Consider the following 14384-nt stretch of genomic DNA (forward strand, 5'->3'; position numbering starts at 1 on the left):
ATTAACGTCGACGCGGCACTCGCTCGCGACCGTGGAGGCTTCGGTGTCGGTTGTATAGTTCGAAACCACACCGGAGAGGTGATCGCCTCGCAGACGCTTTTCCTGGCTAGGGGGTTCTCCCCCCAGCTTGCGGAAGCGTATGCTGTCCTCCAGGGCATAGAGCTAGTTCGCAGCGTTGGTGGCAGGAGAGCGGAGATCCAGTCTGACTGCTTGGGGGTGGTGAGGATGATCGATGAGGGCGCGACACCTGCGACAGAGCTTGGGACGATCCTGCATCGCATCATCAGAGAGGTGAGGGAGCTTGAGGTCTTCCGCATTTTGCATATTTCCCGTCTTTGTAATGTTGCTGCGCATAATCTAGCGCGCTACGCGGTTAACCATCTCTCGTCTTCGACCTGGCTGGGTTTAGTCCCGCCTTGTTCGGAAGAGGCCATTAGAGCCGATGATCGCGAGTTGAGGTCCCGCGCGGCCTCCTAGGGGCCTGTTTATTTGAGTCTCCTGTTTTCCTTACCGTTGGTTTCTGTTTCACTCTTATCTTTGTAACCACGGTATTCCTCCGCCATAAGTGAGGGCTTTTATGTCATTCCGTGGCACCGACCACGTTTCCTCAAAAAAAAAAAAACGGTAATAGTTCATATTATTAAAGTAATGAATACTAATGTGATTTCATTGAGTTGTTATTTAAAATTAATTGAAAGCTAAATATTAAATAAGGGCGAGAGAGAGAAATAATAATAATAATAATAAGATGTTTGTATAGTTAATCTGATTAAACAATATAGTTATAAATGTTTTAATATATAAACCAAAGGTATTTTTGTAAACAAAATAATTTGTTGATGGGACATGGATATTTCAAGTTTTATTGTAGTTTTTTTATCGCATTGAGATGATTGTTCGTAATAGTTACATAATTGTTTGTTTGTAAAAAAATGTGTGCTGTCCACACACGTTGTTGTTTGTTTAATAATAAACCTGAGAAGTGTTTGTTTGCCGAAAGAGAGAAATGTTGTTAGTGATTTTTTTTTTTTTTGTAAAACGTTAATGTGATTAAAAATTGGAACTTTGTGATGACCACTCATGAATAATAGCTATAAAAAAAGGAAAACAAAATCGTTATATAAATATAACCGTTAATTGTGTTATTTAATAAAAAAAAAAATCGGCACACATTAAATCAGAACCAAAAAAAAAAAAAACTGATTGCCTTTATCGAAGCTTTTCCACACGTGTATTTATAAAAATAAAATCTGCACAATATGTGGTGCCTATAAAATAGGAAAGTCTGCCAACTAATAATTGATTTTAAAACCACAATTCATAGCTAATAAAATCTGCACGTATATTCAATAAAATGAGCAAGAGTATTCCTTATTATTAAAAACAGAAAGTCAACTACTTTTTCAGACAAAACTTAAAATAAAAAAACGAAAAGAAGTAGAGGGACAAAAAAGTAATTCGATTTTTAAAAAATTGCCTAAATTATTCAAATTGGCTAGTTATTTAAAATTAAGTAAAATGTGGCTATTTCTTAATTGTCATAGTTTCTATTGGCTTAATTTGTGCAAATTTTCTTAAAATAATCACCCAAAATATAAATTAGGAAGATATTATAGCGTTGACTATTTTTTAATAGTTATTTAATAATTTATCGATAATTAAATATCCTCTCAAAAGATAATTAATCACTTAAAAATCTCAATATAAAAATTATTATAAAGAATTGAAGACAATAATAATCCATCTGCGTATATGTTCGTGGACTAGTAAATGTAAGATGTCCTTATAATAGAAGTAAATTTGGATTCTCACTAATATCAGTTCTTTTAAATGGTTTTGTGATTTAGCTCTAAATCAATATATATGGATGCGATCCTCAGCAGATTGCCACAATTTCCGCAAGATATTTGTACCCCATGCTATAATATAATATAATATAAGAAGCATCAAAATTTCTTTCAAAATAGCGACAGAAATATTACGATAATGACAAGCCAACAAAATGGTGGGTCTGCAAGTAAAATTTCATAGGGTAGCTTCTTTAAAAAAAATGTGGTGATTAAATTACGAAGTATATTTTGTTGCGCCTAGTTATTTTTTACTTTTGAAAAAATGGCATGAACTATCCAATTCAAACTATGATTTTTGCGAAATAGCCATAGTTTCATTAGGTTAGGCAAAATAGTCATCACTCTCTCCACCAAAAATGAGCACGAGCATGGCCGATGTGACTGAGATCGTAAGCAGTGACTCCACAGATACACATTCCCACATTTCCTTCCACTTTCGGCCTGAAAACTTCATTCTTTCTAGTCATCGTGTTGTGGAGCCAGAGCTCAGAAGACGACGAATTCTCTGTCGCTTTTCCAGCGGAACTGCCTCGAAGGCTCTGGGTGATCGACGGTGACGCGCCTGAGGAGCCGAGGCATCGGAATCGGATGGGCTTGAAGAACAAGGGGTGATCCGAGGCATCGGAATCGGATGCGCCGAGGCATCGGAATCGGTTCTGCTTCAGATCCTCGTCTCCGGTGTCGGATCTGATGCACGGCTGGATCTGTTGGATTTCCAGATTGTCATTAAATTTAATCATGCCTTCATTAATTTTAATCTTGTATAACAAAATAGCCAATTGAGAGTACTACGATTTTTAATCTTGCCTCGATTAATTTTAATCCAGCGGTCATAAACCTTACTTTTTGTCTTTATAGTTCGTTGGGATTAAATTTAATCTAACCTATATTAAGTTGGCTAATTTGCTTATAGTTGACAAAGCTTAAATTCTATTTGGGTATATAGCCGCTTGACCTTTTATTTTTTTAAGGATGTAGTCTAAGTTTTATTTGATTAGAAAAATAGTCTGTCAAGCTGAATTAAATTAATTTAATTGTTTATTTAATTTAATTAACTGAATATTTACTTTAATAAATTTCGACTTGGTAGATTATTTTTTAATAAAATAAAATTTTGACTCATTTTTAAAAGTTGAGTGAATTATTGAGCCGATATAATTACCCCTTAAATTATTATTATTATTTATTTTAGCCATAAAAGAAAAATAGTGGACCTCCATTAGCGCACTTCTGTAATCATGAAACTTAATACACAATTCACTTCTTTTTTTTTTCCTTTTTTTTTTTTTTTTTTTTTTTTTTTTGTATCTGTCAATGTATTCAAAACAACAAATAACCATTTTTTAGTGAACTTGTCGCCATTTTTCAAATTATGTTTACGTGCTCTCTATTTCTTTTATTGGCCGGTGCTTTGCACATGTTACAAATGATTCGTGTGTGTCATCATCACCCAAGTGGTCCTAAATATAGATAAACCTTGAAGCAACAAATTAATAAGATCCCCAAGTAAAGGTAGTGCATATAAAAAGCAAAAAGAGGCAATAACTAAGAATCTTGAGAGTGATCATTGAAGAACAAGTAATACTCTAACGTAGGTCCAAGCTTTACTTAATCCATTATTATTATTATTTATGTATACTTATTTTTTTTTTAGAATTAGCGCATTAGTCCTTTTTTACTTTTTCCAAAATGGCTAAGTGCTTGCACGGTAGAGTAGTGCTAATCGGACCGGACCGTTTTTAGTCGAACCCGTGAAAATTGAAACCAAATTAGACCAGTGAAAAAAATCGAACAAGACCAAACTGTTTTCATTGGTTAGGTCTAATCAGTTTTACTTTGATCTGGTCTAATTTCGAATTATTTTTTACCATTTTTAACCGTTTTAGATCGTTTCGGACTGATTTATGACTTTTTTCGTATCATAATGCTCCAAACCGTTTTAGACCATTTTTATGATTTATCTATAATATTACAATAATTTAAAATAAATATTACAAGCAAAAACACATAAAAACTTTCACAAAATAGTCTATAAAACTTGATCTATAGAAACAATCATTCTAAGAGTTTTTAGACAAATAATACAAATAGAAGAACGTACTTTCACAATATATGATTTATTTATTATTATTTTTTTTTTTTGAGAAAAGGGGCTCGGGGCCATCTATTAGAATATGGGTAAACCCAGAGATACAGCATTAGATTTTCTTGATCCAAGGAACAAGAGAAACCTCGATCGGAAGAGGTCAAACGCTAACGCTAACGTCAACGCCAAATACAAGTAAAAGCCCAGTTTGTGCACATTAAGCACAATGCGAATAGAGCAAATATCAAGCTCTTTCAAATATCCCTGAATGGATGGTGGATAGATCCAACCAAACATGGTCCATTGACCAGGAGGAAGATAAATCTTCAGACTGCATAACAAAAGTCTAACAGAGTTCCCCGAGTGGGAAGTTGGACGATGGCTAACCCAACTCCAAACCAAAAAGTAATACAACCTAACATAAAGCATGAACAAAAACTAAAAACCAAAGACAAGTACAAACAGCGGCATGGCCTAAAAACCAAAGCTGGAACAATCTGCAGACCAAAACCAACACCCAGAGCCGAAGAGCGCACCTCCGAAAGACCAGCCTCAACACCACGACGAGACAGCCCCAGCCGGAAGCCCGAAACCAGTGGCGGGGCGGAGCTTCCGTCGCCGGAGAACGACGAACGGCCACCCAAAACCCACATCCCGGGAAGAGCAGCGGAGGGGGGCTGCGAAACAGCGAGGAGCAGGCCCAAGCGATGAAGAACGGCGGAGATGCGCACCACGGAGAGGCTGCTGGACGTCATTGGCTAGATCTGAAGGGATTGACCAGATCTGGGAAAATTCAAAGAAAAGGAGAAAAGAAACAAAAGGAAACAAAAGCTTGCAAGAAAATAGGGCTCGAAGGGCTCCCCCCAGGCCGAATCTTGCCGCAGCAGCGGAGATGCGCAAGCTTATTATTTATTGTTATATCTTCTTTGGCGGAGTTTTCTTCTGTCTTATGTACTAGAATATAAAATTGGTGAGAGAAATTTCTCATTATTCATTTTTTGAAAGATCTTCCACATATGGTTTCAATTTTTTTTTTAGTTGGGTCCCTAAAGATTCAATCTAATTGACTCTGTTTCTAAGAAAAAGAAGAAGAAGAAAAAAGAAAATAAAATTGATTTACTGTCTTTCTATTTATTATCCTATCCATGTCTGCCTACATAAATATGGTGAAAAAGTAAAATATTTACCCACACATTTATTTTTATAAGCTTAATTTTTATTTTCAGAGATCACTAGAAAAGAGATGTGTTATTGTTTGTTTCCTTTGGTACACAAAGGCAGAGATAAAAAGTGACATAGAGAGAGAGAGAGAGAGAGAGAGAGAGAGAGAGAGAGAGAGAGAGAGAGTTATATATAGATTTTTATAACTTTAAATCTTAAGTTATTAATATCATTAACCTTCGCGTAAAATATATATATATATATATATATATATAGAGAGAGAGAGAGAGAGAGTCTAATCAAACTTTAACTAAAAAAAGACTCTTAATACTGACAAAAAAAAAGATATCTGATAAAACTTAAACCACACATTCATCCATATAGCGCAGATTTAGATATTTTTTTTTATTTTTTATTTTTAAATTTTAAATTTTTTTATATTCATTTTTATTTTAAATTTTTTTAATATTCACTCGTCCGGTTCAATTTAAACCACGGTTATACAAGTTTAGACCGGACCGGACCATTTACGAAGATAAACCGGACCGAACCAAACCCGTGAAATTGTAGACTATTTAAGACCAGACCGCTGATCTAAAAGTCAGCAATTCGATTTGGTCCCTAGTTTCACGATTTTTTGGCACACCTCTAGCTAGCACCATTCGTTTTTCACTGAATAAAATATAATTAATAATCCACGTCAATGGGTGGTTTATAGGAATAGTAATGAGTACGGGTATGAAAAAATACTTATTAACCCGTACCCATTAACCCTTTTTCCAAACGAGTCGGGTAATAAGTAATATCCGCCGGGTAGTGGGTGTGAAATTTCAATACCCGATACCCGTTAAACCGATTCACAAATAAAAAAGTAAAAAAAAAAAATCACTCATTAAGTATAAATATATATTATAAACTACAATTTAGAGTCAAAATATAATAGAGATCAATATTGACATAATAAATTAATAGATGAGTTAATGTATAATTGATACGAAATAATAATCAATAGTATAAAAAAATATTATTTTTGGTGTGAGAATTGGTGTTGTGTGTTGGAGATGAAAATAATATATACTTTAAACAGAAAGGAAAATAATACAAATAAAATTGTTAATAGTCGATATTTTATGAGATTAAAACATTTAAATAGGTATTTGGGAATTATGTTTGAAAACATCGGTACCAGTATCACATCTCTTCTTTTCATATTATTTAGATAGCACTTGTTAGTTGTCACACATGAAACACGATGTTAGTAAAGCATTACACATAAAATATGTAATCAATTGATAAATTAGATGTGTTTTGAGCAACAGATGTTGGCTGATTTTTTTTTTTTCTTTTCTTTTCAAACGTTCACTATATACCTACCGTATGATTCTCTGTTCTTTCTCTTAAATTCACATGTGTCTCATTTTTTTATTGTTGTGTCGACAAAGTAGACCCTACTATTCCTTTCTAATAATTGATGTTTAAAAGTAAAATTAATATCAAATTAAATGGTCCATATGTGCTACAACATATATCATATTCTTAAATACTTAATAAAGAAATATTGTATATGTCATTTTGTTTTTTCCTATTGACTCTAGTAGTTGGCATTAATTCCTTCTACTGCATTTAGTTTTATCTATTAAACAACAGAAAATTAGAAAAATAACCAATTTAAACGTTTGACTTTACTAAATAACCAACGTTTGGTAAATTTTAGGTAAATAATGACGTGACCTAATATATGAAGATGACTATTTATCTAAGATTTACGTATGTAAATACATGAAAATGACTATTTACTTAAGATTTACCAAACGTTGACTATTTAGCAATATCAAACGTTTAAGTTGATTATTTTCCTAATGGACCCATTAAACAAACATATAAATGATGGATAAACATATTTTGCATATTTATTATATAAGTTTCATCTCAAAATTTATTGACAAAAGATAAAAATTTGCGACTTTATACATTGAGTAACTTACACTAATAACATATTTGAGCTGTTTTTGAACATTTTCAATCTTTTAAAAATAGTATTACTTGGCGGAGGAGCAGCCCTGTCGGAGGCCAAGCCCCCTTAACTTTTCAATTTCCTTTTAAAAAAAAATTTATAAAATAAAATTAATAGTTCTTAATTTTTATTAATTTTAATTGCTCTTTATTATTTTGTTTTTGTAATAAATTTAAAAAAATTATAGTTACAAATTATATATATATATATATATATATTAGAGTTTATTTTTAATTTTTGATCCTTTCAAATATATTAGGACAATATATTTGGATCTCTAATTTTTGTAGATAACTTGTACCACCAAAATATATTAGGACAATATATTTGGATCTCCAATTTCAGTAGATAACTTGTACCATGAAATGTGTACTTAATTAGGAAATTGTAATCAATATACAAACAAATGAATTTATATTACTATAGCAAAAGTAGCTTTGGAGATGCCTGAAGTGAGCCAATAAAAAAGAAAAATAAAAAATAAAGAATTTTTTTTTTCTTAGAATAGGACCTACCAAGACAAGAGAGAGTTCTTCTTCCCCTTAATTTAAAACCCCCTAAAATCAAGCTCTCTCTCTCTCTCTCTCTCTCTCTCTCTCTCTCTCTCTCTCTCTCTCTCTTAATCAAAGATATGGAAGCTTTGAGTTTATCTGTTGGAGTGATAGGTAAGAACACTAAATTTTCCATTCATAGCAGTCAATCTATTCACTTTGAAAAAAATTACACACATGCATATATACATGCATATATATCTTTATTATGCATGATCATCATCAGTTTATTACAATTATCTTCTTTTAATTTTTTTATTTCATTTCAGGCAACATAATCTCAGTGCTCATGTTCCTCTCTCCAGTGTAAGCTCTCAAAAAAAAAAAAAAATCCTTCATAGTTACACATATGTAAATAATATCATATTTAATTATACTGATCACAACAATAATGTGATGCGCAGTGAAACATTTTGGAGGATAATAAAGAAGAGATCAACAGAAGAGTTTGAGAGCTTTCCATATATATGCACACTCTTGAGCTCAAGCTTGTGGACTTATTATGGCCTCACCAAACCCGGCGGACTTCTAATCGCCACCATTAACGGATTCGGAATCGTAGTCGAAACCGTTTATGTTTCTCTCTTTCTTCTTTATGCCCCGTCCAAAATGAGGGTACAAAAATTTCCATAATATGCACTCAGTTTATCTATTTAATTACTTAATTAATGTGGAAATTCCACAAGTTCTTATTTGAATATGGTAATTCTTTACGTAGCTATCATTTTAAAATTATATTTCATGAATAAATCAATTTTTTTTTATTGTTTGAAGATGATTTTACCGTTATTTTAAATAATAAGATATTTTCGGAATAAGAATGAGAAACGATATATATATATATATATATATATATATATATATATATATATATTCTCGAAAATAATTTTAAAAGGGGGGAGCTAGGGTAATAATCTTCACTCAAATTAATTATGTTACTTAATATTGAATAAAAGTTTTCAACGACATAATTACTATTATTACTTTGAGATCAAATATATATGTACTATGTAGTACATTTTCTAAATTATATATTTTTTTATATAATAATAATGAATGATTTTTTTTTTAAGGGGAGGACAGCTATTTTGGTGGGGGTTTTGGACGTGGGGTTTTTAGGAGGTGCGGTTTTATTGACAAGGCTGGGTTTGGAAGGAGAAATGCGTATTGATGCAATTGGCTTTGTGTGTGCTTTACTCAATATTATTATGTACGCTTCACCTCTATCTGCCGTGGTAAGTAATACTATCATAATCAATTTTTATTAATTTATTTTGTTGATTAATTATAGAAAAACCCATATAGATACTTAATTTTTACATAAGCTTATAAACCGTGCCCTGTCTTTTTTTATTTTTTTTTATTTTTTTTATTTTTTTTTATAAATTAGTAAGTTTATTGACTTCAATTTTATGTATTCTTTTTCTTTTTCTTTTTCGCATATGTTTTTGGAACATATTTTCTGATTTCACTTAATTTCTATTTATTTAGTTTCGGGTGTTAAGTGGGGTAGTCTTTTTTTTTTGTTTGTTTATGGAAAAGAAAAATGTTGGGCATAATGTGAAAAGTCAACATAAAAAGATGAGTATATGCCCTAAACATATTTTTCTTTAATTAGTACGTTTATTTAATGGGTAATTTAGCAAAATAGCCAACTCAAACGTTGAGAATTGCTAAATAGCCAAGGTTTTGTAAATAATAGGTAAATAGCCATTTGGATGACGTGGACCAATCAGATTATTTTTTTAATTCCGGAGATTGTCCTTTTAGATTTGAATTCGAAAATTATTTGAATTTCGAATTGTTCAGGAAATTCTGCAGTAAATACATGTAAATAATCTCCTAAATACATGTAAATAATCTCATTATTTGTTTCATAATTCCCTAAATTAAGTGTGAACATAATTTGGGGTTTAATTTCGTTTCCTTATATATAACAACTGAAATTTACGTGGGTGTTTTATTGTTATTTTGTTTCCTTATATATTAGACGTTATTTATTTCTTATTTACTGAATCCAAGTATATGTTCTTTCCTTATTAGATATAACAATTTTTGGACTTTACATATTCTGCAGTAAATACATGTAAATAATCGATTGGGCGGGAATAAATTTGGGTATTTTAGTAAACTTAGATGTGTAATTAAAATCTGATAGCTATTTACCTAATATTTACAAAACCTTGGCTATTTAGCAATTCTCAACGTTTGAGTTGGCTATTTTGCTAATTAAATTTTATTTAATTCAATCTATATGTTTCTTTTTACTTTTTTTTCCTTTTCCTTTTACGCATGTGCATGTCTTGGAACATATTCAATCTATACGTTTTTTTTTTTTTTTTTTTCTTTTTTCCTTTTACGCATGTCTCTGGCAACATTATATACTAGTCTTTGCAATACAATATTTTTAGTTAGATTTAACTTTTTTTAGTTTCGTGTATTAAGTGGGATAGTTTTCTAATTTGTTTATAGAAAAGAAAAAATGTTAGGTATAATTTGAAAGGTCAACATAAAAAGATGAGTTATGCCCTAAACATCCTTTTTTTTTTCTTTTCTAATATATAACTATATATATGCATACTATTACCATCTGCTCAGAATGACCATGATATGTTTGTATTTAATATTATAATCTTGAACCTTGCTTGTTGGATTAGGTTATGAGTCATGATACATTTTCTTTCAGTGTGGATAACGTATGTATTTGCGTATATATCTAGTATATTTTTACTTGTTAATCAATGTGCAATAATTGATTGATAAGAACGCGATCACCACTTCATCTTTTCATAATTTTTAAATAATTCAAGTAACGATCATATATTATATATAACAATGACATTCTCTATATAATAAGTGCTGAACTTTTATAATTGGAGAAAATATAGTGTACAGTTGGAAAAATTTAAAATATAGTTTATTTTTTTGTCCACCAAAATTATTTGAAAGTATGACCAATATTATATTAAAAAAAATCTTCATATTTCTTCATATCACCCAGTAATAATTAGCTGTTCCTCAATTACATGGGTCCAATGTACGGCCTCGATGGTCCTCAAAAGTTCATCACAGCCACAATATTTTTCAGAAGGAAAAAAAAATATTTGTCACAGAATAATTTACGTAGTTGTTGACACCACAATGTTTAGATATACATGATCGTACAGTTTTGTTTATAGATAAAATATTCGGTATAATGTACCCATCTTATAGCTACAATTTGGTGATTATAAATAGAATATTTTATTATGCAGAAAACAGTGATAACAAGCAAAAGCGTTGAGTATATGCCATTCATGCTTTCATTTTTTCTTTTCCTAAACGGAGGGATTTGGACTTTCTATGCTGTGCTCGTAGGTGATATTTTTCTTGGGGTAAGTTTCATCATTCTTTTATTTTATATGCGACCAGCATTATCATTACTATATATCATCACCCTTAAAATATATTAAAATATATAATAGAAATAGTTGCTAACAAGTGGACTAAATAATCGTTCTAAGTTATTTTATTGAGAAACTAGTTAAAGTTTTTAGTGTTTAACTTTGAAATTGAATACAAAATATTGCTATATAAATAGAAAATATTTAAAATTTTATTAATTATAATTGATTTTTGTTTTAATGTCTATCACTCTTGTTTTTTTTTTTAACGGTTAATTTATTTTTAAAATTAGATGTGATTTGTGTTCTTTATATGATGTTCTTTTTTCATGATTTTTTTACTGTATAAAGAAAATATTGACCTTCATCTATATATATATAGATATATTATTCAATATATTTATATATTTACGCTTGATATTTTTAAATTTTAGTTAGTTTGGACTATTTTGCTAGTTTCATACATACCTTGGGTATTTTTTTTAACTCTTATCAATTTTTAATGACTATTCAGCAATAACACACGTGTATAGGGACGAAGCCATGAATTTATTTTTGTTAAGAGGGTTAGTAATTAGAGTCGACGAGTTTTTATGCTTTGAAACTGTTGTATATATTATGCGTGAAAACTGTTGTATATATAGAACAGATAATGTTACAAAAATGAAATGGCTCGACTTGAGCTAATACAGAACTAAAAGTGGGCTTCAACGGTTAATTTTTCAAATATTCCTAGCACGTTTTCTCACCTTTTAAATTTTAGAGAAAAAAAAAGTTTGTGTTGTTGCATGCAACGTTGAATATCCCACGTTTAAAAAGAGATGTGAACATTATTCCAAAAAAAAAAAAAAAGATTGTGAACTAACAAATATTTATAACATAATGAATCAAATCTTTTATTATCAATTCATTTCGAGATAGAAACTCTATAACTCTTAACACATACAAAATTAGAATAACTAATATATATAGTCATTATCTATTCATGGAATAAATGATGATCCAATAGTTCTTAGTCACTGAATTTAATTACAAGCTTAATTTGATTGAGTTTTATTGACTCATCATGATTCTAATATGAACCTGAGGTTGTAATTTATTCATAGATCTTAAAAAGAGAATTCCTATCAATAATAATAAAGAAAACGGTCCAACGTCTCATTACACACACACAAAATAATAGAAAATAGAAGATTATAGAAGATTCAAGAGGTTTCAACATATAAATGAAGGAACCGATTAGATATATTGGCATTATATATAAATATATATTATTTCCTCACCACTACCTGCCTGCCTTCGTGTATTAATATATAACATAAGAATTTTTTCCAAAATTCTACAGAGCATAAGATCTTGTGTATCTAAATCTATCTGTCTTCTTCCCAATAAAAATAACATTTGGATAAGAATAAGTCCAAGAGCATGATATATTTGAGAGATTTGTGTTAATATCTTATATTAATATAGGACAATTAGACCAGTAATTTAATAACTCACACTCCTTTTAAAAAAATAGTCAAAATTTCATTTTATTAAAAAAATAGCTCACCAAACTCACATTAAATTAATTAATTAAATAATAAATTAAATTAACTAAAAAAGTAAATTAAATTTAGTATTTAGTTAATTAAATTACTGCAGACCTGATGAGAATAATAAAATAAAACTTTGAATAAACTCTTAAATGAAATTAAAGGATTGTCTAATTTCAACAAATTTTTCTATATTTATTTTGGGGCATTCGCACTTGTCCCATTAAATATATTAATATTATTATTTATAGAGGACTAGACACGTAAATTTTGTAAATAAAAAATGACACATCTATTATTACTTTGCGACAATATTATCATAAAATTTGAGTGTTTTGTGATAATATCTAGTCACAGTATTCTTAATTTTCTTTTTTAGAAATCCAAATTTACATGGTCGGCAGGGACCTTGGCCCCACCTAACTTTTCAAAAAGAAAAAATTACGGTGCACTCCATTATAGTTTTTATATTAAAAAAAAAACGTAAAAAGTAAAAAAAAAAAAAAAAAAAAAAAAAAAAAAATAGGTGCCCACTAACCGTACAATATAATTTAAAATATATATATTGTCCAACTCCCTATACACAAAGGTAACACAAATTTACAATTTCAGAGCAAAAAAAAAAAAAAAAAAAAAACACAAATTTACAATGATAAATTATCTTATGCAATGAAAATATGACATAATTAATGTTAGCTCAGCAATTAATGTTGCCGACAAGTTGAATATGACATAACCATATATAATTAGTCAATGATCACTACTTGTACATATGTGTAAAATTGCGGTAATTTCGTTCATAATTAAATAATGAATGCATAAAAATCTTGTTTTGTGTAAAGCTAAGTATTTTACAAATATATATGTACAGGTACCAAATGGAATTGGGTTTGGTTTTGGAATAGTTCAACTTGTGCTATATGCAATTTATAGAAGACCAAAGCAATCAACAAATGTACCAACGGATAGTTTGCTGGAACAAGGATGGGAAACAGAAAGCCTCATCACTTCTTCGTCACCAAATTAATCAATATACACTCTATCAACAATATCAATATATATATATATATATATATATATATATAAATACTAAATACGATTTAAGTTTTATTTTTTCTTTCTTTCTTTCCCACACTTAGTTTTTGCATTAAAGTTTTATTTTTCTTTCATACATATATATATTTTTTTTCTCTATCTTGCTAATCATTATTTTATCTCTTGCTAATCGACATTTTAAGTGTCTCATTTTATTTTTCTGTTTCTTGATTTTTGTATATGTTCGAGTGTAACCCGTGATACTTTTTTTCTCACCATATTTCGAGGATTTATTTATTTATTTTATATATTTTTTTTGTAACAGAAGTTTGATCATATTAGAGTAATTTGGTAGTAGAGAGAATCAACTTCTTAGGATTTTATAAGTCAACCTAAAAGGTAAACTTTACCAACTAGCGAAAGTAAGTAAAAATAAAAAAATAAAATAAAATAAAATAAAAATAAAAAACACTCACAATTATGTCCTACTTCAAGCCTTCTTCTTCGCCTAAAGAAACGAGCTTATTTTCAAATTCGTTGGCTATGATAAAAGAAGATATTTTTCACGAAAATGAACTAGAATTTAGATTTATGTAGTAGTAATTAAGTATAATCTCAATGATATTTGTATCAGGATATTTAGCTTAAGAGTTATTTCATTAATTATTTCAAAATACGAGATACTTTAAAAGATTATGCATCAACTTTGAGGTATTTACTTAATTTCCAAGTATCTAGAGTCACAATAAGCTTGAAGGCCCAGTTACCC

General features: G+C 29.8%; 1 protein-coding gene across 1 annotated transcript; it reads left to right on the forward strand.

Annotated features, from left to right (window-relative positions):
- The first annotated feature begins 7703 nt into the window (after positions 1-7703).
- Positions 7704-13915, forward strand: SWEET17 (Nodulin MtN3 family protein). The gene is made up of 6 exons (XM_089617129.1): positions 7704-7776; positions 7932-7968; positions 8067-8277; positions 8736-8897; positions 10917-11036; positions 13452-13915. The coding sequence occupies exons 1-6, from the start codon at positions 7743-7745 to the stop codon at positions 13605-13607; spliced, it is 720 nt and encodes a 239-aa protein (XP_089473255.1). The 5' UTR covers positions 7704-7742; the 3' UTR covers positions 13608-13915.
- Positions 13916-14384: the final 469 nt, after the last annotated feature.

Source organism: Urtica dioica, chromosome 6, assembly GCF_054948205.1.
Source record: "Urtica dioica subsp. dioica isolate 48M chromosome 6, U.dioica_male_clone48M_v1_H2, whole genome shotgun sequence".
Classification (NCBI taxonomy): domain Eukaryota; kingdom Viridiplantae; phylum Streptophyta; class Magnoliopsida; order Rosales; family Urticaceae; genus Urtica; species Urtica dioica.